This window comes from Rhinichthys klamathensis, unplaced genomic scaffold, assembly GCF_029890125.1.
Source record: "Rhinichthys klamathensis goyatoka isolate OS25496 unplaced genomic scaffold, OSU_Roscu_1.1 h1tg000281l_1, whole genome shotgun sequence".
In the NCBI taxonomy this organism is placed as follows: domain Eukaryota; kingdom Metazoa; phylum Chordata; class Actinopteri; order Cypriniformes; family Leuciscidae; genus Rhinichthys; species Rhinichthys klamathensis.
Window position 1 is genome coordinate 1,817,394 of NW_026606800.1, and position 27,085 is coordinate 1,844,478.

General features: G+C 36.6%; 1 protein-coding gene across 2 annotated transcripts in view; it reads right to left on the bottom strand.

Moving 5' to 3' along the window:
• Positions 1 to 27,085, bottom strand: part of atad2b (ATPase family AAA domain containing 2B) — a 106,503-nt gene that overhangs the window by 9,339 nt on the left and 70,079 nt on the right. For both annotated transcript variants that reach the window (XM_056269247.1, XM_056269246.1), the window contains exons 25-26: positions 20,368 to 20,952; positions 19,765 to 19,895 (exon numbers count right to left, since the gene is read on the bottom strand). In XM_056269247.1, the coding sequence (XP_056125222.1) occupies positions 19,765 to 19,895; positions 20,368 to 20,952 (716 nt within the window). The remainder of the gene's footprint in view (positions 1 to 19,764; positions 19,896 to 20,367; positions 20,953 to 27,085) is intronic.

The window sequence follows — 27,085 nt, forward strand, 5'->3', positions numbered from 1 at the left end:
AACTATAAACTCTTGTCAAACTGTAACCTACAACTGTCACCCAACTAAAATCACACGCACACACTGTCTAAAAGCAAAAAATATTTATCCAACCCCATTTAAAACAGTCTGTGGGAGCCATCTTTTGGACATTCACCATATCGCATTGATTTTCATTTATTGTCCTCAGAGCCCTAATCTGTTTATTTTTCAATTACACATTCTACATTGATTAAAAAAGAAAATTCTAATGTGTTTTTATTTTATACAGGAATAAGTTATTTATAATTCAGATGAGAATAAAGTTAGTGTTAGTTCAAATTTTAAGGAAAACAAATATATTGATCTGAAATATAGCACATTCATCTCAGGTTAAATTACCAAACATACAATCTTAATTTAATTTAAAGCAAACGATACATTTAAAATATATGGGTTGTATGCATATTTTGGAATTTAAAAAAAAGATATATATCCAAAAAGACAAGGCCTTAAACTTGAACAAGGGTTAAACTCTTGTCGCTGTAAGAGACACAATGATTCAGCATTTTGAACGAATCGATTGACTCAAAGATTCAATGACCAATCCATAAACATGTATTGTCTCATTCATGAATGACTCAGTCGTTCGAACGAATCATTTGAACGAATGAATCAATGACTCACTCATTAAGACGGTCGCCTGGAGACACCTAATGACGGTTTAGTGTTATGTTTAAAAGTATCATTCTTTCCAACTCATATTTAAAACAATCTCACATTATTTAATGCATTGTTATTTTTCAGTGTAAACGATTTAATTTGATCACCCCTACCTAGAGTAACAGCCATATAGTGTCTTATTATTCTAAATAATTGAATTTATTGATCAAATTTACAAATTAAAAATGAAAGATGAAGCATACATTTAATAAGACTAGACTAGGGGTGCCCAGCAGATATTACAATTGGCAGATTTAAATATACCATGGCCCCCCACCGTCAATTTGGTGTGTGTATAATAAAATCATTTAGTCACTACAATTAAAACTTGAACGTATTTGCTTACTAAATTGTGAGCAGAACGAAAGTTGCAGCAAAGATCAGCAACAGGAGTCAAAATTCATTAATCACGAGAGTGAAGAGCTGACTGGAAAAATTATGACGGAATATTTTGTGTAAAAGCGCCTATATAAGCGAATCTGTCATTTACTCTTTTGTTGTTGTCTTTTCCCTGAAAACCGGAAGCAATCGGTCCCCGATATGGCGCTAATTTTAGTGACACTAAAAAGTATGCGGCTGCACTGGAATTCATAACGGTGCGCGTCCATGGCGACGAGCGAGCAAAACAGAGCGAATGTTTTTTCATTTCTACTTCCATAGAAATTCATTCGAGCGCACTGTGAGCGCCACCACTATAAATGTCCGTGCGGACGTCCTTACTTTACTTTCACTTTTAACTTAGCGATTTAACACGTTTTACACGTCAAATAACCGGTGAGAAAATATTCTCGGAGTCACATAGGCTACCTAATATATTTAAATACAATAGGCCTACCTGATTTTGAACACAAGAGGGCAGTATAGCCCTATGTATTATTTGATATATTTATTTTTTTAACTGAATAGTGCATCCTGGCTGTTTTTAAACTTGTACATTACTCTTAAATTGAAAACAAGAATAAAATGGGTTTAGTTGTGATATTTGTATAATTTTATCTAGAAATAAATGGTGTATAATTAAATTTTTAGAAGATATGAGGCTTTTAGTGTTTATTTTTTTTTTTACATGATTTGAATCCCTCGCCATAGCAAAACAATTAGAGATATTCAATAGATATTCACAATTATGCTTCTTTAACCCCTTAAGTGTCACGGGCCCACCGGTGGGCCCAAATTCTTTACATTTTTAAAACAGTAATATCCTATACTAAACCTAAACTAATCTTGACGAACTATATATCATTTGAAAGCTTACAATCTCTAGTTTCCATATTTGGTGATTGATTTTCAAAATAAATTACAGAGGAGCCGTAATTTATCAATTTGCAACAATAATATTTTCATACTCTTAGACCTTTATTTTGAAATAGTGATGAACATGAAAAATCATGAAAGAAGGGTAGAAACCTCAGTTTGTTTTCATTCCAAGAGTTAAAAAGATAGCATCCATTCAATTATAAAAAAAAAAAAAGGTCTGAATTTTTTTTTTTATATAAAGAAAAAAATTATATGATGTGGCAGGAAGCTAAAACGCACATGCGTGTTCTTTTTATGTTTCTTAGAGGTTGAAATCATATCAAAATCTGCCAAACTTCTCATATTACTTCTGAATAGGATGTCTACTTCATAAATTGTATGAAAATTGTGGAAATAATGGTTCATATCACTCAAAACACATATGGAAATGGAGGCGCCCTTATATGGGCAGTAATGGAGTCTGGTTGTCATCTAGTGAAAAAGTTTGGTACTGCGCCCAAACAAAAATCTTACTGAAAGCTCATTTTTTGACATATCAACCTAAAATTTGAAACACAACTTGTTCAGATTTTTGGCTTTGATTTTTTTGCAGTTTTAGAGTCGCCCAGGTTTTGAAAATATATATTTTATATAAAATATGAATAATTAAAAATTTTACATTGTACATTTTCATAAACTCAAACTTCAATAACTTTTTTTCTGTTTCACTTTCTTAATTTATTTCACTTCTACAAAAATCTGCCAAATGTCTTCTTTAAAACAAGACCAATCTTACGTCTATATTCCAAAGCATTCTTGAATTACAACCATTTAAGTTCGAAATGTGCATTTTCATGTATATTCAAAAAAAGGGGGGTGACACTTAAAGGGTTAATGTATTTTCATCATGTTGAAAAAGTTTGGTGGGAATAAAATAAACCACTTAAGAGGAGTGGGTAAAAATGTAGAGCCTGGTTTTGCAAAACATCCACATTAAGACAAAAATAGCCCACTTCCTGTTGGGCTGGCTTAAAGTTGTTTGGCCCGATGAGATCTATATACCGAGTTTCATAATATTACATGCAAGTGTGTTTGATTTATGGACCAAATTTTCTGACGAAGTTTATGGACCAAGTTAATTTAATTAATAAACTAATTATATAAAACTATTTTCAATGCACTACAATTCAACTGGTTATATGCCTTTACTTATTAATACAACTTATTTAAAAAATACAAGGCGTAAGACATTTATTTTCTTTTTTAATGCAGGCCAAACAACACAGCAGTCAAATGGTTAATCTAGCCCCCCTCCCCCTCCCCACACTCACAGACACACACACACACAGAGACGTAGGCTCAGAGAGAGAGAGAGACATAAAATGACAATTTTCAAACCAAAATATCTGACTTCCTGTTGGTTGGAGCTATTGAGTGTAAATTAGAAACTTGTCTGGCTGGAGGAGAACAATACACATACCGATTTTTATTACTGTAGATAAAATTAATCCCCCCACTTTTGACAAAAGGTGGCGCTACTGAGCCCTCAACACGCCCGTTTCTGAAACTTTGCACATGTCTACTGGCTAATAAATGAGATGTGTCTGTCGAGTTTCATGCAATTTTAAGCAATTTCAGGCATGCTAAGAGTCTCAAAAGCATAAAAAAAGAATATTAAAGTTTGATGCGTTGCCACGACAACAGTATCTAAGATATCAAGAATCCATTCACAGGTCTACATCTGCCGTGTGTTTACATTATAGTAGTGAAGTTTGAAGCAAATCGGGTAAAAATAAGAGGGTGATTTCAAAGCATTTAGGAAGTGACACACTTCCTTCTGCCAGTTGGTGGCGCTATAACTTTGACTCACAATAGTCACATCCATGTGATCGGGCTCTTACAACGAACACACTGGTGAAGTTTCATCAAGATCAGTTAATGTATGCAGTAGTTATGACACACTTCCTGTTTCACGTTTCTCGCCATAATTTTGTTTCCTCGCCACGGCCAAACCGTTCGAGATATCAAAAATCCCCTCGCAAACTTTCATCCTCAATGTCTTGACTTCATGCTGACCGAGTTTCGTGCCGTTTGTTTGAATTCTCTAGGAGGAGTATTTCACATTCCATTGCGTGTGTTTTACCAACAACCCTAAATAGCCGACTTCCTGTTGGGCTGGGGTAAAAAGTAAGAGTGTGAAGTATATATGAAACGAGGAGATCTACATGTGTACCGAGTTTCATATTATTACATGCAAGCGTGTTTGATTTATGGACCATGTTTTCGGACCCCGTTCCAGGGGGCGCTGTCGAGCCCCCCTGCCACGCCCGGGTACCATCTTCAGCCCGGCCCTGATGGCCGCGGGTTCTGACCAGTGTGCAAAGTTTCAGGAGTTTTTGAGCATGTTAAGGCCTCCAAAAGTGTCCAAAAGGTAGCAGAAAAATAATAAGAATAATAATAAATATATATATATATATAAATATAGCTGCGAGCAGCGATTACGGGCCCAAGCCGGTGGCACCGCAACCCCGGTGCCTTTAGTTACCTAAAGGCACCGGGGTGGCGGTACCACCGGCTTTGGCCCTTCATCGCTGCTCGCAGCTATATTTATATATATATATATATAAAGCCGGTGGCACCGCCACCCTGGTGCCTTTAGGGTTATTGTGCACGACGTGCAAAAACGTAACCCTGCTTTGACTGTCGAAAAGAAGTGTGCTGTAGAGCTTGTATCAGTGTGGGCTCTGCAAAAGTGTGCATTGAGGGCACATATCAACCACAAAGTATGCGAGAGCAACCTTCTGAAAGGTCAGGTCTACATCCAGGTCTACATCTGCCGTGTGTTTACATCATAGTAGTGAAGTTTGAAGCAATCAGGTGATTTCAAAGCTTTTTGAAAGTGACAGAATTCCTGCTGCCAGTTGGTGGCACTATAACCGGGGTGGCGGTGCCGCCGGCTTTGGCCCTTTCATCGCTGCTCGCAGCTATATTTATATATATACACACATAAAAACACACACACACACACACACACACACACATATATATATATATATATATACATAAATATATATATATTGTTTTTTTAAGAGACAAGACAGAATATTACTTGCCTGATCTGATTAGAAAAATAGTGTTTGTGTGTGTGTGTGTGTGTGTGTGTGTGTGTGTGTGTTTGTGTGTGTGTGTGTGTGGCGTAATTGAACAATGTAGACATAAAAACATACTCCGTCCTTTTGTTCATACAGGACATTATTCAAACTGCAAAGTGTTTACTTATATTTGTGTACACTTGCAATAAAACACAACATTGTGCTTTTGTCAAGCTATAAACTCTTGTCAAACTGTAAACTACAACTGTCACCCAACCAAAATCTCTTACACACACACACACAGTTTAAAAGCAAAAAATATCAAACAATCCTATTTAAAAACAGTCTGTGGGAGCCATCTTTTGGACATTCATCATATCGCATTGGTTTTCATTTCTTGTCATCAAACAGAGCCCTAATCTGTTTATTTTTTCAGTTACACATTCTACATTGATTAAAAAAGAAAAATCAAATGTGTTTTTATTTTATACAGAAATAAATAATCTATCATTCAGATGAGAATAAAGTTAGTGTTAGTTCAAATTTTAAGGAAAACAAATATATGATCTGAAATATACCACATTCATTTAAAATTCATTCAGGTTCAATTACCAAACATACAATCTTAATGTAATTTAAAGCAAACAATACATTTAAAATATATGGGTTGTATGACTATTTTTTAATATAAAAAGATATATATCCAAAAAGACAAGGCCTAAAGTTTAACAAGGGTTAAACTCTTATCACTGTAACAGACACAATCACACACACACACACACAAGTCAAATCACTTACATTTTACATGCAATATTGACTTTTTTTCTGTTTCAGCAGCGAAAATAGTTAAACAAAGATCACAGCAGAACCATCGCGCATCTCACAGCAACGCGTTCTCATTACTGAATGATTCAGCATTTTGAACGAATCGGTTGACTCAAAGATTCAATGACCAATCAATCCATAAACATCTATCTCATTCATGAATGACTCAGTCGTTCAAACGAATGAATCAATGACTCGCTCATTAAGACGGTCGCCTGGCGACACCTAATGACGGTTTAGTGTTATGTTTAAAAGTATCATTCTTTCCAACGATTGTTAATTAACTCATATTTGAAACATAAGCTATATTTATATATATACATACATATACACACACATACACAAAAATAAAATAAAAACACATTTGAAACGTGTTTGCTTACTAAATTGTGAGCTGAACGAAAGTTGCAGCAAATATCAGCAACAGGAGTCAAATTTCATTAATCACGAGAGTGAAGAGCTGACTGAAAAGATGATGACGGAATAGGCTATTTTATGTAAAAACGCCTATTTAAGCGAATCTGTCATTGTACTCTTTTATTGTTGTGTTTTCCGTGAAAAATAATAGACTATTGAACTCACAATTCAAGCAATCGGCCCCCGAAATTGCACTAATTTTAGTGACACTAAAAAGTATGCGGCTGCACTGGCATTCATAACGGTGCGCGTCCATGGCGACGAGCGAGCAGAACAGAGCGAACGTTTAGTTAATTTCTACTTCCATAGGAATTCATTCGAGCGCCACCATTTCAATGTCCGTGCGGACGTCCATATTATACTTTCGCTTTCAAGTTAGTGTTTTTAAACCCCCCAGCGGGAGGTTTACACAATTGGTTTACACAATCACACGTTGATTAACCGGTGGGAAAATATTCCCATAGTAACATCCCTAATATATAAATATATAAATTCAATAGGCCTACCTGATTTTGAACACAAGAGGGCAGTATAGCACTATATATGATTTGGATTATTATTATTTTTGACTAAACAACCATTCTGGCTGTTTTTAAACTTAAAAATAATTCTTAAATTGAAAAAAAGGAATAAAATGGGTTTAGTTCTAATATTTGTATAATTTTATATAAAAATAAATGGTGTATAATTACATTTTAGAAAGATATGAGACATGCCCTGATTCTTTTTTTGACATTATTGTCCTCGATCAGAGCCCTAATCTGTTTATTTTTTCAGTTACACATTCTACATTGATTAAAAAAGAAAAATCAAATGTGTTTTTATTTTATACAGAAATAAATAATCTATCATTCAGATGAGAATAAAGTTAGTGTTAGTTCAAATTTTAAGGAAAACAAATATATGATCTGAAATATAGCACATTCATTTATAATTCATTCAGGTTCAATTACCAAACATACAAATCTCAATGTAATTTAAAGCAAACAATACATTTAAAATACATGGGTTGTATGCTATTTTTTTATATATAAAAAGATATATATCCAAAAAGACAAGGCCTAAACTTTAACAAGGGTTAAACAATCACTGTAACAGACACAATCACACACACACACACACACACACACACGTCAAATCACTTACATTTTAGATGCAATATTGACTTTTTTTTCTGTTTCAGCAGCGAAAATAGTTAAACAAAGATCACAGCAGAACCATCGAGCATCTCACAGCAACGCGTTCTCATTACTGAATGATTCAGCATTTTGAACGAATCGGTTGACTCAAAGATTCAACGACCAATCCATAATCTGTCTCATTCATGAATGACTCAGCCGTTCGAACGAATCGTTTGAACGAATGAATCAATGACTCGCTCATTAAGACGGTCGCCTGGCGACACCTAATGACGGTTTAGTGATATGTTTAAAAGTATCATTCTTTCCAACGATTGTTAATTAACTCATATTTGAAACATAAGCTATATATATATATATATATATATATATATATATATATATATATATATATATGTATATATATATATATATATATATATATATATATATATACACACATATGTATACACAAAAATAAAATAAAAACACATTTGAAGCGTGTTTGCTTACTAAATTGTGAGCTGAACGAAAGTTGCAGCAAAGATCAGCAACAGGAGTCAAAATTCATTAATCACGAGAGTGAAGAGCTGACTGAAAAAAATGATGATGGAATATTTTGTGTAAAAGCGCCTATTTAAGCGAATCTGTCATTTACTCATTTGTTGTTGTGTATTACCTGAAAACCGGAAACAATCGGCCCCCGATATGGTGCTAATTTTAAAGTGACACTAAAAAGTATGCGGCTGCACTGGCATTCATAACGGTGCGCGTCCATGGCGACGAGCAAGCAGAACAGAGCGAACGTTTTTTCATTTCCACTTCCATAGAAATTCATTCGAGCGCACTGCGAGCGCCACCACTATGTCCGTGCGGACGTCCTTACTTTACTTTCACTTTTATATTAGCGATTTAAAAGGCCTCGCTGGTGTCTAACGTCGATTAACCGGTGGGAAAAGATCCTCACAGCCACATACCTAATATATTTATATTTAATTACAATAGCCATACCTGATAAAAAAGTTTTATGTACTGAGTTGATATCATTTTGGACACAAGAGGGCAGTATAGCCCTTTGTATTACTTGATGTATTTATTTTTTAACTGAATAGCACATTCTGGCTGTTTTTAAACTTGTACATTATTCTTAAATTGAAAACAAGAATAAAATGGGGTTAGTTCTGATATTTGTGTAATTTTATCTAGAAATAAATGGTGTATAATTAATTTTTTAGAAGATATGAGGCTTTTAGTGTTTACTTTTTTGACATGACTTTAATCCCTCGCCATAGCAAAACAATTTGAGATATTCAATAGCCATTCACAATTTAGCTTCTTTAATGTATTTTCATCATGTTGAAAAAGTTTGGTGGGAATTGAATAAACCACTTAAGAGGAGTGGGTAAAAAATCAGAGGCTTTTTTAGCCAAAAATCCACATTCAGACAAAAATATCTGACTTTCTGTTGATCCGAGCTAATTACGGTAAATTAGAAAGTTGTCCGGCTCGAAGAGTACAATATATATATCGAGTTTTATTACTGTAGATAAAACTAACCCCCCCCCTTTTGTCAAAAGCATTTAGGAAGTGACACACTTCCTGCTGCCAGTTGGTGGCGCTATAACTTTGACTCCCAATAGTCACATCCATGTGATCGGGCTCTTACAACGAACACACTGTTGAAGTTTCATCAAGATCAGTTAATGTATGCAGTAGTTATGACACACTTCCTGTTTCACGTTTCTCGCCATAATTTTGTTTCCTCGCCACGGCCAAACCGTTCGAGATATCAAAAATCCCCTCGCAAACTTTCATCCTCAATGTCTTGACTTCATGCTGACCGAGTTTCGTGCCGTTTGTTTGAATTCTCTAGGAGGAGTATTTCACATTCCATTGCGTGTGTTTTACCAACAACCCTAAATAGCCGACTTCCTGTTGGGCTGGGGTAAAAAGTAAGAGTGTGAAGTATATATGAAACGAGGAGATCTACATGTGTACCGAGTTTCATATTATTACATGCAAGCGTGTTTGATTTATGGACCATGTTTTCGGACCCCGTTCCAGGGGGCGCTGTCGAGCCCCCCTGCCACGCCCGGGTACCATCTTCAGCCCGGCCCTGATGGCCGCGGGTTCTGACATGTGTGCAAAGTTTCAGGAGTTTTTGAGCATGTTAAGGCCTCCAAAAGTGTCCAAAAGGTAGCAGAAAAATAATAAGAATAATAATAATAATAATAATAAATAATCCTAAGGAAAACAATAGGGCCTTCGCCCTTTGGGCTTGGGCCCTAATAATAAATAATCCTAAGGAAAACAATAGGGCCTTCGCCCTTTGGGCTTGGGCCCTAATAATAATAATAATAATAATAAATAATCCTAAGGAAAACAATAGGGCCTTCGCCCTTTGGGCTTGGGCCCTAAATATAATTAAATATATATAATTTATTAGTCATAATGGGAATCACGTCTAAGTATTTGCGTGCCACGACAGCAACAGATAAAGGCAAAATAAGCCCGTGGAGTGAACAGATGAAACTGACCAATATGAGGACAGTTTTACTCACTTATGACTTGCATAAACACCTTTTGGTATGCTTTGAAAGGGTGCCTTGTGAAAGCGAACCGAAACGAGTAGAAAATGCAACATGATAAACAAATTAAATCCATGTTTCGGAACAAAGCAAACGATCGGCAGGTCTGAAAACACCCTGAGAGAGAACGAATCTTTCTTTTAAGTCAAATCTTTCTAATAAGTTGGTTGATTGGGTTTACAAAAGCAGTCTGAATAATTCATTTGAATTGGACTTATTTGATTCTCGAATTCAACTCACTGACTTCATCCATTTTCAGTCTGTTCATCAGACAAAGCTTCAGAAGACTATTTATGAACTAATTTTATAGTGCTTTTGTGTCCGTTTTTGCTTGAAATCGTAATTATAATTGCATGGAAAACCACAAAAAGTCTTTAAAATTTCTTCTGTTGTGCTCCTTGAGTTTGGAACCACATTAGAGTGAGTAAAGAAAGACCACTTTGATGGGTATGGTCAGATTGGATCTGAATCTGCCAGATTTGCCAAAGCAGAAGTAATGTTCTTAGCTCGGATGCTTAATAGTATTTGATTCGTTAATGGCAGGAATAATGGCTTGGTTTTCTGTTTTTTCAGAGAGAAAAGCTCTTACACTTAAATGAGTCATTTTTGCTCAAGTAAGATCTGGCTCTAAAGGAGGCATCTGGAAGTGAGGTAATGAATGAATCACATATAATCCTCAAATACACACGCATCAAGCATTTTTGTAAGGTTCATGGTGACATATGAGAGGCACAGTCTGTCTCTCATTCTGATTTTCTTGGGGAAGTTGGACCTGCACCTGCTAACACACAACATTTCAGTCAAGCATTAAAGCCGCAGATGAATGTGCGTCCTGCGGTTTGCTGTGCTGTAGTGGAAAATGACTGCAGTGTTTGGAAGAGTCTTAATTTGAAGAGGCTTAATTTGAAGTTGAAGTTTAATGACATTGTTTAAGTTTCCCGATATCTAGCTACAAACATGCAGTGAAGGAAAAGGGAGCTGACAGCTAATGCAGTCTGTCTGTCTGTCTATCTACAGTATCTATCTGTGGACAAACATTTGATGTAAAAATGTTTTAGTAAAATAAACATGCAGATTAACACTGTTGTTTATTAATTTATTTAAAGGGTTAGTTCACCCATAAATGAAAATTCTGTCATTAATTACTCACCCTCATGTCGTCCCAAACCCGTAAGACTTTCGTTCATCTTCAGAACACAAATGAAGATATTTTTGATGAAATCTGAGAGATTTCTGTCCCTACATAGACAGCTATGCAACTACCACTTTGACGCTTCAAAAAGTTAATAAGTTCATAAAGAGATCGTAAAACTAATCCAAATGAATCAAATTTATATGGTGAACAGATTTAATTTAGGCTTTTATTCACATATAAACATTGATCAGCGAACAAACAGAAACTCAACTGAACCTGCTTGACACGTTAGAACAAACATCTTGCTGAAGCTCAAACGTGCTGTGTAACACAAGAATGAACCTCATTGGTTCTCGCACATCAAGCAAACCTGCTTCTGTTTACCATATCTGATGTGTTAGTTGATGAATGTTTATATATGAATAAAAGCCTAAATTAAATCTGTTCATCAAATAAAGCGATCGAGTCTCTTCAAAAAAAAAAAGTTTGGACTAAACCACTCAATTCATATGGATTAGTTTTACGATCTCTTTGCGAAATTTTTGAAGCTTTAAAGTGGTAGTTGCATAGCTGTCAATGGAGGGACAGAAAGCTCTCAGATTTCATCAAAAACATCTTCATTTGTGTTCCGAAGTTTTCTATGTTTTCTTCTTTTCTTACTGAAAAAAAGTGTGCCATTTTAAGCTATACTAAATATCGATAAATGGCTGAAAAACAGAACTCTTTTTAGCTAAATGACCCAGCCTTAGTTATATTAAAATTTCAGAAATTTAATGGACTTTAAATGTTTGAGATGACAGTAACATGGCTCTGTTCTGTAATTTTCAGCAGGAATATATTTCAAGAAACTGCTCTTATGAACTTCCTCTAAAGACCTGTTTAAATGTCAAATGTACCCATGAGAACTGAATAAAAAACTGAGAGGGAAAATAAATGAACATCTACAGAGAAGGTAACCTCCAAAAAATAGTTTGACCAGATGAACACCTACAAATGAGACAACTCTGACAACATTGAGCCCCCAACACGTACAACCAGGAAGAGAGGTCAGCCATCTTCAAAAGCAATTACGATCACGGCGACAGCTAATTAAGGCACATCATAATTACCTTCCATTTCATGCGCAGCTCCAGAATGCAAGTATTTACTGTTTGCACTAGGTTTAATTAAAACGCCTCAGAATTCACAGTGGCCTTTCAATTGACATGTTCATCACAACGATCCTCCGGCCAATCGTGAGCTCATCAAATCGCGCTGGGACAAGTTATTACTCAGACTGCATTGGTCAGAGTCAACATAAACAGTGCCAGTTTCTGATAAGGTTGGAGCCAGAAAGAACAAAGAGCACACAAGCACAAGGCAGTGTGTACCGAGATTGCAAAAACACAGCAGTAATTGAGGATTCGGGTTTGGTTTTGGGGAGACATTTAATGAGAAAAAGCATCCCCTACAGATAAGTTTGAACCCATATCTTTGCAGTGTGATGACAGCCCCTGAACCAATGAAAACAACCAAACGTCTTCATTAAAAACCACTGGAGGACATTGAAGGTAAATATCAACATACTGAATAGCAACACCACCAGAAAACAACTCCATGCTCAGCCCAAGCGTGCAAACAACCAAAGTCCGTAATATTATTAGTGACTTTATTAGTTACCGGTAGATAAATGTGTTCACTTGGCTGAAACTGACAGAATTGTCAGTTCCAAAATTAAAAAAAATGGAATAAATAGTGTATACTAGGGCTGGGTATCGATCCAGATGTACAAATTCGATTCGATTTCGATTCGCAAGGTCTCAATTCAATTCGATTTCGATTCTCGATTCGATTTTCGATTTCGATTCTCGATTCGATTTCGATTCTCGATTCCTGATTCGATTCTCGATTCGACTATAATAAATATAGATGTAATACAAATCCTATATTTATAAAAAAGAACAGTGGACATAAGTTTACAAGTGGTTAATTAATACAAAGAAATTAAGAGCCACAAACCTGTATATAAAACCCTTTTTATTTACACTATACACTAAATGCATACAATGAATAGACAGGATTTTGATGCAAGATGCCAAATTGATGCTGAAAATTGGACAAGTCAGAACAGTCGCATGCCTCTGCTCAAACACGATAGGCTATTTTATGTTTAAGATAGATAGATAAATAAATATCAGTTATCATTTTTTAGACATTTTCTTTTTACATTGATCTCACCTAAATGTTTGTTTTTACAATGGGGTAATTTTTTGTTAAGAGTTTATGCAACACATGGAAGCTTGATTTCAATATTTGAATTAAATTGAAAAAAGTAGCACAAATAAATACAATAGAATAAAGACACAAATAAAGAGACATAAAAAGAAAAGTTTTTGGGTAGGTCAGAAATACTACAGAAACTGAATAAAGTAAATTCATGACAACAAAATTAATGACAGACACATATGGCTGCGTTCACTTTAAGAGCTAGTGCACGGATCCATTACTGTTTCATTATACTGTCTGTCAGACGCGTTTTATGCTTATTTAAGACATAACCGACTGTCTTTACGAGGTTACTCACCAAGACCAGAGTTTTGACATAATTTTGCGTGTTTTTTTACTGATAAAGCGATATAATCCACGAAAAAGAACTTGTGTTACTGGCGAGCTGTTTGTGAGGCGGATTTAAGCTTTACTGTGTGTACACGCAGTGAAAACATCTCTGAGAGCGCGCGAGCACTGATAGTTTAAAAATGCTTGAATGTTTAAACTGGTAAAACTTAAAAAGACGTGAAAATGATAAACGTTAGTTACGATGCAATGCTGGCTCGATTGTGCAAGTGAATATTCTGTCATGTCCCGACTCCTAAACACGAGTGTGTATCGACGCCTGCAGCGCTTGACGCTTGCCTTGTGCAGAGAGACACAAGACGCAGCACTGCGACCCCTGAATATGGAAAAAATCGATTCGTGGCCATTGAGAATCGATTTTGAATCGACTACCTTTTTAAAAACGATTAATCGAAAAATCGATTTTTTTCCCCCAGCCCTAGTGTAAACTACACATATATGTATATGTATAATATCATAATACAATTATTTTGAACTTATTATATTTATTTATTTATTACTTTGATCAAAAATTCTTAAAAACAAGGCCAAAACAATCTGATATATATGTTTACAGTAAGTTGTTATTGCCATTATTGCCAGTGGTTATTGTACAAGACATTATTGCCAAAACAGTCAATGGTATTATGGCAATGTAAAATTATGAATGGCAGGAGACAAAATGCTAAATAAAACCATTTCAATTACAGGGATTTAGCTGTGGACCCTGTTGTTCCTCCTCAGTGTCACTGACTGTGGGAGAACGGTCATGAATGGCAGACGCACTCTATCAACCCTGAACAGAATGGTAATCCTAGCTTTAAAAGACTTGTTCACACAGTCCATTTGACTTTCGCTAGAAGACTTTCTTCTTGTAATAACCTAACCAGCCTAGATATACATATCACAGATGGAGTGATACAGAGGCATTGTGGGTTTAGAACACAAGCCGGTCAACTAACAGGAAGATTTAAAATTGCATAGCAACAAAGTTAAAGCCTCAAAACCATTTTATTCTATGAAGTATTCAAAAAAAAAAATCAGGTTCTCCTAAATACGAATAACACCCTGAGATGCATCTCATTTAAAAGTACAAATATTACAGTAACTGCTGCATGAAGCACACAGATATACAAAAAGGTCAGCAAGTTATAAATATTTTGCTATATTTTGAATGCAAAACAAACCTACATTAAAAAAAGAGAAAGTAAACTGTTAGTCTGCTTGAGGAAGGTCAAAAGAAAAATATTGCAATACACTGACATATCTTGCTTTGTAGTTTATCAAAACCTCTTTGCTTCAAAAGCAAAAGGCCAAAAAGCTACATCACACAGAACAAAGTTTTTACTTTATATAATGAAACACTTAATCCTTAGTGAGTGACCATCAGGTTTAAAAGCATTGTGTTAATAAAACCAATACTACTGTTCTTATTACGGAGGGCTATAATTGTTGAATAATTTAGTTATAGATTTTGTTAGCATGTCATTATAAAGGCTCAAAGGAGCTAGATTCATGTGTGAAGTGATTAAGGCAGAAATGTTGAGTGAAACAAAGGACAAGAGCACTTCCACGTTTTTAATGTTAATACAAATCTCTCGTGCGCTCCAGCTGCAGAACATGTATAATATATTCTACTAAGACAAACTGAAAGCTGAAATGGTCAAGTTAGAGAAGTGGAACAAGTGATGCAACTGTTGTGGAAGATCCACAAGATGAACTGTGTAAAATCAAACCTTTGAGATTAATTTGAGACACACAAGGGTGTATTGTGCTGCACTGCGTAATATTACTATTTCACACTGAGATGGAAAAGTTATTTCTTTTTATTCCTGAAAAAAGTAGATATTAGACCACCGATATTAAAATAATAGTTCACCCAGAAATGAAAAGAAAAAAGCACCATAAAAGCAGTCAAAAAAAATCTATGCAATGTATTCAAAGTCTATATAGTTATATAGTATGTAGTTTTGTGTTAGAAACAGACTGCAAACGATTTGTGGACAAACACCATTGGTTCTAATGTATCCAATGTAAGTTTAGTCAAAATGACCAAAATGCACATCACAAACTAAAATATGAACACATTAAAAATATTGAATACAGCCGAAAAGTATAAATGTCATCAGCTTGACACCGGCAACTGGTGGGTACGACATAAAATCAATTGCCTCGGGGCTTAATGTGACATATATCAAACAAAGTTTAAAAACAAGTTTAAAAACACAAACTTAAGGTTTGAACTGCCACATGTAATAATGACTTATGAAGTCTGATGTGCTGTCTAAAATGTCAAATCTGTAACTCTGGTTCTAAAACGAGGGTTAGGGTTTGGCCGATCAGAACCAATTACATCTCCAGTGACAGCAGCAGTAAAGCAAGGATATTGTCAAACTGGCATGACATTTACATTTGGTTTCTTTGTAATGGCCGTGCATCTATTTTTGTATACTACGATGCACCAAAACAACGGAAAACAATGGAACCAACACGGCTCATTAGCACATAAATGGCGTAATGCCTCGTCATCATTGTTCCTGTGTCTAAACAGAGATGACAAGTATAATTTCTCACATACTAGGACAGATGTTCTATAAACACCTTTTCCAACCGTCTGGATAGAGTGCTGTTCTCAGCTTGGCAAGTTTGGCTAAATCCATCAAATATATGCACAAGCACGTTTAAGTTTGGGCGAACGGTACCCTAGCATAGCACACGTTTATGTTTGACTAGCGCTGAACCATAGCAAAGTACGTGTTGCAGGTTGGCAAGATGTATTTCCTGGCATGTGTTTTCCATCAGTTTAGTCAAGAGATAATTTATTTTAGCTCTCTTCACACTTAAACATTCAGTGCTGCTGAGAGCAGGAGAAAGAAATGACTGAAAACGCTTTATGAAAACCGCTGAAATCAGGAAAATATAAATAGATCCAATTATCATACTTAGCTGAATGAATCACATTGACAATACTGAGCTCATTTAGACATTCTGCTTGTTTATATACCCCACCCCTATATAAATATCATTAAAAAAAAGCATAAAAATACTACTATGATGTATAAAAACTTAACTCAAATAGTACACAAGATAATAAATCAGAATGGGGGAGAAGTGCTAAATTGAAATAATACTTAACAAATAGGCTTCATTTTATTTAAACATAATCCAATTTCTTCTTTATGATGTTGTGGTGAAATGTGAGCCAGACTCGTTTTGTGAGATTCCCCCAGCTCGAAGAACGAACAGGGAACATCTTCGACTGAAAACAGGCCAATTTCTTTGGTCATGAGAACAGCAGACATGAAGCTTGACATGCTATAATAAGCATGCTTTTAAGAAAACATTAAACAAGAGGATAAAACCTTTTACTGTGTCCAAGGCAAAGACAGATTTAGACAAGCATATCTTCTTGTTGAGCGATGGAGCCATATGGCCATGATCACAGTAAAGACCCAGGGATGTCATCAAGGGAGAAGATAACCTTTCCAAATCTCCAGGATCTCAACTTGCGTGGTTCTTTAAATTCAGCATTATTATGCATCCAAACACTGACACATGATGTGATGCTGGCTTCTTGCGATGCACAAAAAATACCAAGGCAAGATGAAAACTCATAGTTTGCAGTGACGGCCCTTTAATTTCAAATGTATGAGGGCCGTGCTGCGCAGCAAAAATGTCAATAGTAATGAGCGCATCTCCAGTCAATGAATATGAATGAAGCACAGGAAAACAGCCCACTTTTCATTCCTAATATGTGTCAGGCATTTTGCCACCCCAAAGAGGAGATACCTGCTTAAACGGCAACTCTCACCCCACTTCAACGGCAATTCAATTTGTTCCATAAGCCGGGGATGAAAAAGCAATTATTCACAGCATCCGTCACTTCACGATCTGTTTCTTAAAGATATCAGCCTTTTCTCGGTAAATGAACAAATAAGCCAGAGGATTAGTGCCACGCGTGCTTCCGGGCCTTCGCCCCCCATCGCATCGCATCGCACAGCCCAGCGGCCGGCGATCCGTGTAAGGAGTCCTCGGGGGGGTTTCATGATGATGGTGTGATAGATGATGTGGCGGTGGGGTGTGTTGCGTGTCGTCATGCGATAGAGCCGACTGCGCTTTTTCTTCTTCAGATGCTGCGGTCACCAGTCTGAGCACTACAGTTGGCACTTTGGAACTGGTGAGAAGAAAACTCAGCACGCCTGCCATTTGCTGTTTTGAAAGTGTAAGTCTCACACATATTTCACTCACTATTTAGCAAACAGGATGTGCAGCATATTAAGTCGCATTAAAGGGCGTGTTCCGTATGGCATACTACCATACCACTCCTAGAAATGCATATTGTTCACTATGCATGGAATAGCAGGATAACACGCTATATTTGCACACAGCCAGGAATACTGTAGCTCAAAATGCAAAGCTATTTGATCTGCCATTTTAAGCGTGATGAATGGCATATAAAAACGTTTTTTAATGACCCTTTGATTCATTATTTGATCAGACTGTCAAAATTGAAGGTTGTTTAAAACTGTTTTATTTAAATTTACATTTTTGCATGATTTAATTCCAACGGGGTAATTAAATGCGACTAATTGAATTAATCAACACTACAGTGTACTGAATGATACAGTAAATAGCATACTACATAAAAATGTTTATCATTGTATACCATGTCAAAAAGTAATATACTGTTTCACACACCATTTAAAATATATGATATAATAATATAGTAATAATTATTATAACAATATTAATAATAATCCAATTTAAAATGAATAAAAAAAACAAGCAAGCAAGTAATAGGCTGTAAAAGAATGCAAGCTAGTATTCCATTCCAAACACACACGCTGCATCTAGATTTGCATACTATCCGTCCTTAATAGTTTTCGAAATTAGAATTGTGTGTCCCAAATCTTAGTATGCTGAAATGAGCATTCCAAAGATACCCGGATAGTCTTCTATTTCCGGTTGGACTCGAAGGGACGGGGGAATAAAATTTGTTAAAAAACTACAAATATGGTGGATGCTCAAGACCGACGGTTAAGTAGAGAGGTTTGACTTGAGATTAAAAATCACTACCTAACCTAGGGTTGGGCGATATGACCAAAATATCACAATATCAGTAATTTTATTTCAATAAAATATTTCTAAATATTTATTTTTGCTTTAATAAGGTTTTATAATATCAAAATAATTCTTGTCACCATTTTCAATATCACAAAAAAATCCACATTGTGAACTTTTTATAAAGGTACGTTTGGTAATTAACTTTTAAATGCATCATTGTGCAAACACGAGGAGAGTTCTCCGCATGAAATACCCAAGACTGGCAGATCAACGTGCTTCGTCATTTCTCTCAGATAAAGTAGGAAATTAAATTAAATTGAATGTGGATGATTTTAACAGTGACAAGATGACTGACAGGGCAGTTTAAACAGTGACAAGATGCACAAAACTAAGCGACAGAGCAGTCAAAAGCGCAATTATGATGAATTAGTATGTCCCAAAGCTTGCCAACTCTTCTGCTACACACTCAAAAGTGTGTACTATAAGTAGGTGAATTGGGACGCAGCAACCCATTCAGGAATATGAACTTGTTGTTGCTTTCCAGATTGGAACTAAAGCTCTATGTGCTTGTAAGAAGAGAAACAAAATCGAAGATTGCTGCCCTAATTTGATGAACTTGATAGCAAATAATTAAATGGAAATGAATGACTTAGCGAATGAGAGTGAATGAACACTTCCAAAATTGTCTAATGATGATGATGATGAAGCAGTCTCCACAGTGATGACTTTTTCCTAAATGAGTTGATGATTGGAGTGATTTCCCTCCTTCTGAGATCAGTGCATTACAGCACAGCTACAGTAATGCTAATGCGCACAGAGAGCTTATGGGATGTGCTTATGTATGTTACCTCAGAACAATCACTGAAGACACCAGAAAACCGCATTTCCAACCCATTAACTGCAATAATTTGATGGGGGTTACGATATTGGCTTCAGAGGTGGGAAAAATCATTACAATTTAATAAAAAAAAATTATTTAAACTATTATGATAAAAAAATATTAATTTCCATCTCACCTCGAGCCGCTGGTGGTCAACCACGAGAGCAGGAGTTGGTGGAAGTTGCACAGCCTCCTCGAGTCTGACAGCCAGCTCCTCTGACTCGGGTTCGGATGGACCTTTGACATATTTCTTCCCTTTTGATGAACCTATAAAAACAAAGCAAAGTCACACTATGGAAAAAAAACCTGAGCACACGAGAAATGGACAACACCTGGTGAAGGAAAAGCATGTCTGTAGCCATCTAAGAAGAGGCGAGTCCTCAGGGTGTTTCTGTTGGTGTATTTAACTCTCGGCAGGAAAACGCTCACAAACAGATGGTGTTTTGAAGTCCAAGTACAGAGTATTTTTCTCCAAACTGTGATTAAACGTACAGTTGACTATCAATACTTGTAATTTTTCATCGGTCCTGCATCTTTTATGGACATCTGTTAAGACCAAAGTGTTATTCTGGGCAGTTATTTATTTAATAATGCTTAATTGCATATGAGAATTACATATAACTATGTTTATTGCAGTGTTCTATGCATTTCTCTAAATTGAGTGCATAAACATTTTAAATATATGAAAATAATATGCTTAACTAGTACTTTGGCATTTGCAAAATCGAACGCGCCATACCTTCTTTTTCATGGTCGCCATCAGACGCCGTGTCCTCCGCTGCTGTCACATTCTCCTCTGCATTGCATTCTGGGGCAGAAGGTTCTTTATGCTCTGCTGGTTTCTCTTCAAATGCATCTATTTTATTAGAGTCTACCTCTGTTTCTTTATCTAGAGCATCACTATACACACTGTCCAAAGATTCATTTCCATTCACACACTCCTGTGGAGCGGTGACCGTCGGGACCTCTGATGGCTCCTTAACGCAAGGAGCTTCCTCGGAGGGAGTCTCGATGGCCTCCTCTTCGCCCTGAGGGTCCTGATTGGCTGTCGGCTCACATGAGTTTTCCTCCTCTGTGGAGAGGATGTGTCCATTGGCCTGGAGTGGTTGTTTCTCAGGATGGAGCTCCATTGCGTCACAGGACGAGTCGTCCTGAGTGAGACATGCGTCACCTTGCGCCATTGCAGCCGAGTCATCCGCTCCCTCTTCGGGTTCATCATCTGGTTCTTCATCCTCTTCTGCTTCCTCCTTTTTATAGCTCTTTTTCTTCCTGATGATGCCCCGCCCCCAAATCGGTCGCCGTCGCAATTTTCGCTTTATGTTATCTAAAGAAAAATAAAGATTTGTGTTAAGTCAACTAAGAAATGCATGTTTTCATTCTGCAAATAAATGAACCAATCAGAAATATGGAACTATGTTAGGCTAGTTTTGGGGGGATATTGCAAGTCTTTTATTAAATGTACTGTAAATTAGAAACATATTTCAATTTCTTTTATTTGTGACTCCAAATAAATAAAAATCACTGGATGTTGATATAATTGCAAACTGCAACAAACATCTAGTGTCCACAATAATGCACATTTAGATTTATAAAAGACGGAAAAAAATATATATACATATATACTTATATATAGAAAATAAATAAACATTTAAAACAAAATAAAATAGAATACAATATAAAATAAAAAGCAAAGGCCTTTAAATATGGCATCTACTCTGGTTAAGGTCTACTGTTTCTGCACATTTAGATGTAACAAATATAAAAATATATTGGAGTAAAAACTATTATAAATAAATAATTATATTTATTAGATATAAAATAAAATAAAAGCTAACAGGCATGAACTAAACGCCACAAAACTTTAATTTTGATTTAATGGGGTCTTTAAATGCGGCATCTAATTTACTCTGATTAAGGCCCACATTAATATGATAAAAATTACAGAAAATTTGTGATGATAGCAAATTCAACATACTGTACAGCATATACAGAAACACTTGGAAATCTTTAGAGCTGTGCAGGGTCTTGCATTTTAATAACTTACATTCACCTCGTGATTCCCGCTCCCTAATTACATGCAAAATCCCTGTCAAAATCACGGGTGTTGGAAGCAGGTCTAACTGTTCATTAGACATGACTGACTGCATGATGAACTTCTCACCCTCATGTCTCATATTCACTCAGATGACAACGAGAGAGAGAGAGAGAGAGAGAGAGAGAGAGAGAGAAAAAAAGGAGTGTTGTCATGACCGTCACTGGAGAGCTTATGCTGAGCGCTCCAGAAGCAAGGCGAGAAAAATAGACAGAGGCGGGTGGGCCAATCTGTTAGCACTACACGACACCTGTCCACTGTGTAATTGGTCGGAGAGGGAGAGAAAGGGGGCTATGGAAAAAAAAAACTGAGGGGGAGCATTGCTCAGCACGCCATGCTTAAAGTTGTAATTGAAAACAATGGACGGCAGCCCAGATGTGCGCCATATATCAGAGCCCAAAAGGATTGGGCTAATTTTCCTCCTCCGGCTGCTGGCGTTTCCTATTGGGCTTTCAGTGACTGAGTAGTCACACTCCACTCAAAATAATGGATTCCCACACCACCCCTCCTATTCTAAATACAACAGGGTTTTTTTTAAACGGAGAGGTTGATTGCAAAACACTTGGTTCTCCCTTCGGATGTAATCAGAATGATCGAGTGAGGTGTGGGAGAGAGAGGGAACAAGCAAGTGTATGAGAGAGAAAGAGAAGGACCTTGGAGATTGCAAACATATGGATAGAGAGAGAGAGAGAAGAGTGAGTGAAAAATGGGGGGGGGGGGGGGGGACGCTTTTCCAATTCCAAAAATGTAGTAAAAACTTCAGGGTGAAGAGGCTAAAGGTCTGATGCTGTAAAATTTTAACAGGCTTCATTCCACACATTCCTCTGCTGGATGCACAGCACTAGTCTGGGGTAACGGGTCTCGAGTTCAATAGTTGGGCTTTACGGTCTCTACCTTCTGCAGTAACATGGTCTGAGATTCTTAACTGGAGGAGGATAAGTGTACCTCAAGGTGTACGCAGATTGTGGATTTGTTTTGTTAACTTAGTTATGATTCATGAAAAATGTTGTAATTTTTTTCCTCCATTTTGAATGAAAGGAACCAAAATGTGTCCAATTTGTGCGGATGACACACTATGGAATACGTTTGTCAGTCCTGTATTTGAGTCCTTAATACGGTTACGTTCATACACAGTTCAGTAATTTATGGGATTGACAAGCGCATTCTATATATGAACTCACACCTGTAAATTTTCAGGATACAACCGCATTCTTGGAAAACCCGTGCTGTGTGGACGGAACCGGACTGGACAACTAGTTGCGTCACGTCATAAAGTGCGAGCGATGTTGTGGGTTTTCGTGTGTGGTTTCACTTTCAGTAACAGCGACGGAGATATGAGCTGTGTGTCATCTAAAGGTTTTAGATCCAGTCACTGTTCTCAAAGGAGCTCCTCCTGTCAGTTTTGTGTTCTACACGTGACTCAAATGCTCCGCTCTCCACCCAGATATAAAAGCTTTTGTTGGTAAATGAAGATTTGACATGACTTTGTGGCTCGATTAGACTCTTGTCGTATCAAAAGTTGTAAGAGTTTTCAGTTTTATGGACTTTGCCATCTTTGATATTACTTTGACCACTGTCTCTACGGATACTGGTAAGAGAATACAGGCTTGACTCCAGTTGCACGTTCATACAGTACAGACAGCATTTGAGACGCTACTGTAAGTTGCTGTTTGAACGGGACATTTCAAGACTCACACCTGTAAGTAAATGTGGTTGTCAATCCCAAAAACTGACAGTGTGACCCTTTTTTTTTTTTAAAGCCTTTATATATAATGATCAATTCTTAAATGGTGGGGCTTTGGGGTAAACAGGTGAAAAAGGGTTGGGAATAAAAGACAGTGCTTTAGAAATCTGTCTGAAAACCATTAATTTTCCAATTTGGTTTGTTGCCACCAACTGTGCAGAAATTCCACACTGGACCTTTTGAACCTTTAATCTATTTAATAAACGCAGGTGGTATTAGGCAATGACAAGCTGCATCACCATCACGCAATATTTTAGAGAACATGTACAACCCACCAAGACACTAATCAATTGTATAAACCTGTTGTGTCCATCAAGACACAATGACATGCATTTATGTAACAGGCCATAAACTGCATCTGAATTTAGCATCGACAGCAACAGTATCAGTCCAGATTGACATACACGTGCGTGACAACTGACTGTGAATACACATGAACAGCAAATGAAGCGAAACTGATGAGCCACAGATTTAACAACCGGATGGTAGAAAGGTGCATGTAGCAATTTACACAAAAAGCTCATTTCTTCTGGCTTACAGTTTTGCCTTTTTTTTTTTTTTTTTTTTTTTTTGCTTTTTTTGTGGCCACACAAGACCTAATTTGACATTTCGGCCAAATCACAGTACACAATAACAGTGGCTTGCTCTAAAGAGACCCATGCAGTGCATCAGGCCCTAATGATGCGTAATTAAGTCCACAAAGGCTCAATGTATTTGTGTGTGTTCAACCAGAATACTGGGCTTATGATTGAACAGCACTACAAAGGAACTAGAGAACACCAGGCTGCTTGGACTGATTGATAGGGGAAAATAGAAAACTTGTACTGCTGGAGGACATATTGATGTGTCCAGATTGCATCTGCTGCAAAACGCTGACAACAGCATGATTGAGGCCAGATCATCGTCAAAAGCTGCATTAAAAGAGAGTAAAGGAGATTTCCAAGATGGTAACATTACAAACTTTTATGTTAAATAAAATGCTAAGCATAAAACCTAAACTCAATATTGCCTCAAAAGCAATAAAGAAAATAGAAAAGTAGATAATAATAATAAGCAGCAACGATTATCAGTCCTTTGGTTTTGAAATCAGATCCATGACAGAGCCAAAGGCAGAAGGTTTCCAGCCATATAAAAGTCAAAGCTTGACAAGGAATGAAAACAGGCTGTGGCATCAAGGACTGTGTATCATAACCCTTGGGTTTCACTGTTAGAGAAATGCAATGCAATGCAATAAGGGTATCTGTTTTATTAAAACTTCAGTCAAAGTCATAAAACCCCAGCTTATCTGCTTCTGATATTTCCTCACATCAGCCTAACACTGCTTTTCATGTCGACCAGGTAGATAGAAGACTAGCTTGAGAATCACGATAAAGCTACAGTCTTTAATGTTTAAGCCTTGAAATGCTTTTTGTTTGTTTTTCTCTCTCGCCAGCAGACGATTTGAACGATGGGGTGTCTAGCCGCGCTATTCTAGACATGTGGACGTGTTTCTTTGTTGCTAAAGCAACAGGGTACATGCTTAATTAATGTGAATAAACGAATGGAACAAAAATATTATTCTGAACTAAAACAGTTCAGACGGAGAAAAGTTGATGCTTAAAAAAATAATCCTCACTCGAACTCAAAATAAATCAATACATGAAAAATAACCCATGTAAAACAAATAATCTAATCAAATAAAACAATATAATAATAAATAAAAAAAACTAGCATCTGAAAATTGTACACTGCACTGTAAGGTTTTTGGATAGTGAGTTTATAGAGAAGCTTTGCTTCAGTCGTATGTGTCTCTACTCTGAAAATAAAAAAGTGGCAGAATAAAGACTAAAATAAAAATAAAAAATTACATGAAATAAAACCCTGTTATTTTCATGTCAAAATTCCAGACTTGAGTCCAGCTGGCCAGAATAACTCAACTAGACAGGGTTATTTTCTGATGTTGAGGTCAGCTGATGAGGCTCAGGTCACGGTGATACTGGGGGATGCTGAGCTGGATGGAGAAGAAGCTTCTGTCATTCACATGTGGACTGATGGATCTTAACTACAGTATCTGCTTCAGAAACAACAGACCAGAAAAAAAAAATACAGAGAAGGATGGAGAGAAAAAGCTCACCAGAGAGAACTTTCTTTTCACAGCCTCGCTGTGTTTGTGAATGATAGAGGTGTTGTTCCAAAGCCTCGAATAAACCGAACAGCACAGGAAACATATTCCAGGAAACGGAAAGATGCAAGTGTGCGAGAAAGAGAGAGCGAGAGTTTGCAAAATAGTATAAGTTTGCGTACGTGTTTATGGTCCTTAATGTAACCCCTAAAATATCAGAGGCAGCGCTTTTTCATCATCTCTGTGTCTGCTATATAGATTTCATTTATAAATGTCACCTTTCTAAACATAGTGATTACTCATGGATAGCTCAGCTCTCTCGGCTACGTACAGGTGACCTTTGCGGATATTTCAGGGGAAATGACAATATTTACAAAAAAAAAAAAGTAGTAACGCTCATATAAACATCAGCCAAAAGTAACATGAAGACATTTCTCAATAAGAAGGACATAGTATTTATATTTGAATATCCATCCATCCGTCTGTCTGTCTGTCAAAATAAAATTTAAAAAAATATATTAAAAAAATGTATTTTTGGATAGCGAGTTTATAGAGATGCTGGGAATATCTATTTTTCTATTAATAATTCAGTTATTATAATTTATTTTAATTAGCTATTGGTGATCTCAAAATAAGAAAGCTGCAAGCACATCCCAGGAATTCACGGATGTACCTTTCGTCATTAAAGGAAAAGCAAGAGAGAGGTCAGAGGTCAGCAGTGTCCAAGTGCCAAGTGGATACTGTGGTCATTACCTGAGAGGAGCCCAGAACTGGGCAGGGAAAAGTTGTCATTCCCCACTCCCCAGTCTTCCCACATTTAAATAATGCATGAGAATTGTTGAAGCATGAACACACAGTCCCAGACGGTTGATTTAAAAGTGTGTGTGTTGTGTGTATGTGTGTGTGTATGTGGAGGAAATGCTCTTCTTGGAATAGCTCAGCACTTTGTAATAATTAAAACTGCCACTGCATGCATATTTAATGCGGCGCCACGAATATTTAGCCGTGCACCCCCCACCAGTACCTGCCAAAACACCACCTTATCTTCCATTTATTAAACTGTGCGATAGCATGCAAACAATACAGCAGTCACTTTTAGGTCCGCCTTGTAGGGACACGTTTTTCAATGATTACTTCCATGATGCAACAGGGAGAAAACATCGCTCTCTGCTATAAGCTAATGAACAGGTGAATGCAATGGATGAAAACAAAAAGTTGACAATTACTTTTACAGAGGCTCAACACACACCATGCTAAAAAACCTTGCGTAAAGATACAGATGGAGATTTACCCTAAAGGCCAACATACTTTTCATGAGATCTTATTTAAAAGACTTGGCATTTTTCTTGCTTGAAATAAATGGTTGATGTGCCCAGTCCACCCAGACCATTTATTGAAATCAAGTTCCAAAAACCGCTGATTCAGAAAGAGGGCTGTAACAATTAATTGATCAAACCAATAGTAGTCGACAAAAAAATTTCATGTGCACATTCTTGAAAAAAATTCTTGATTATTTGCTA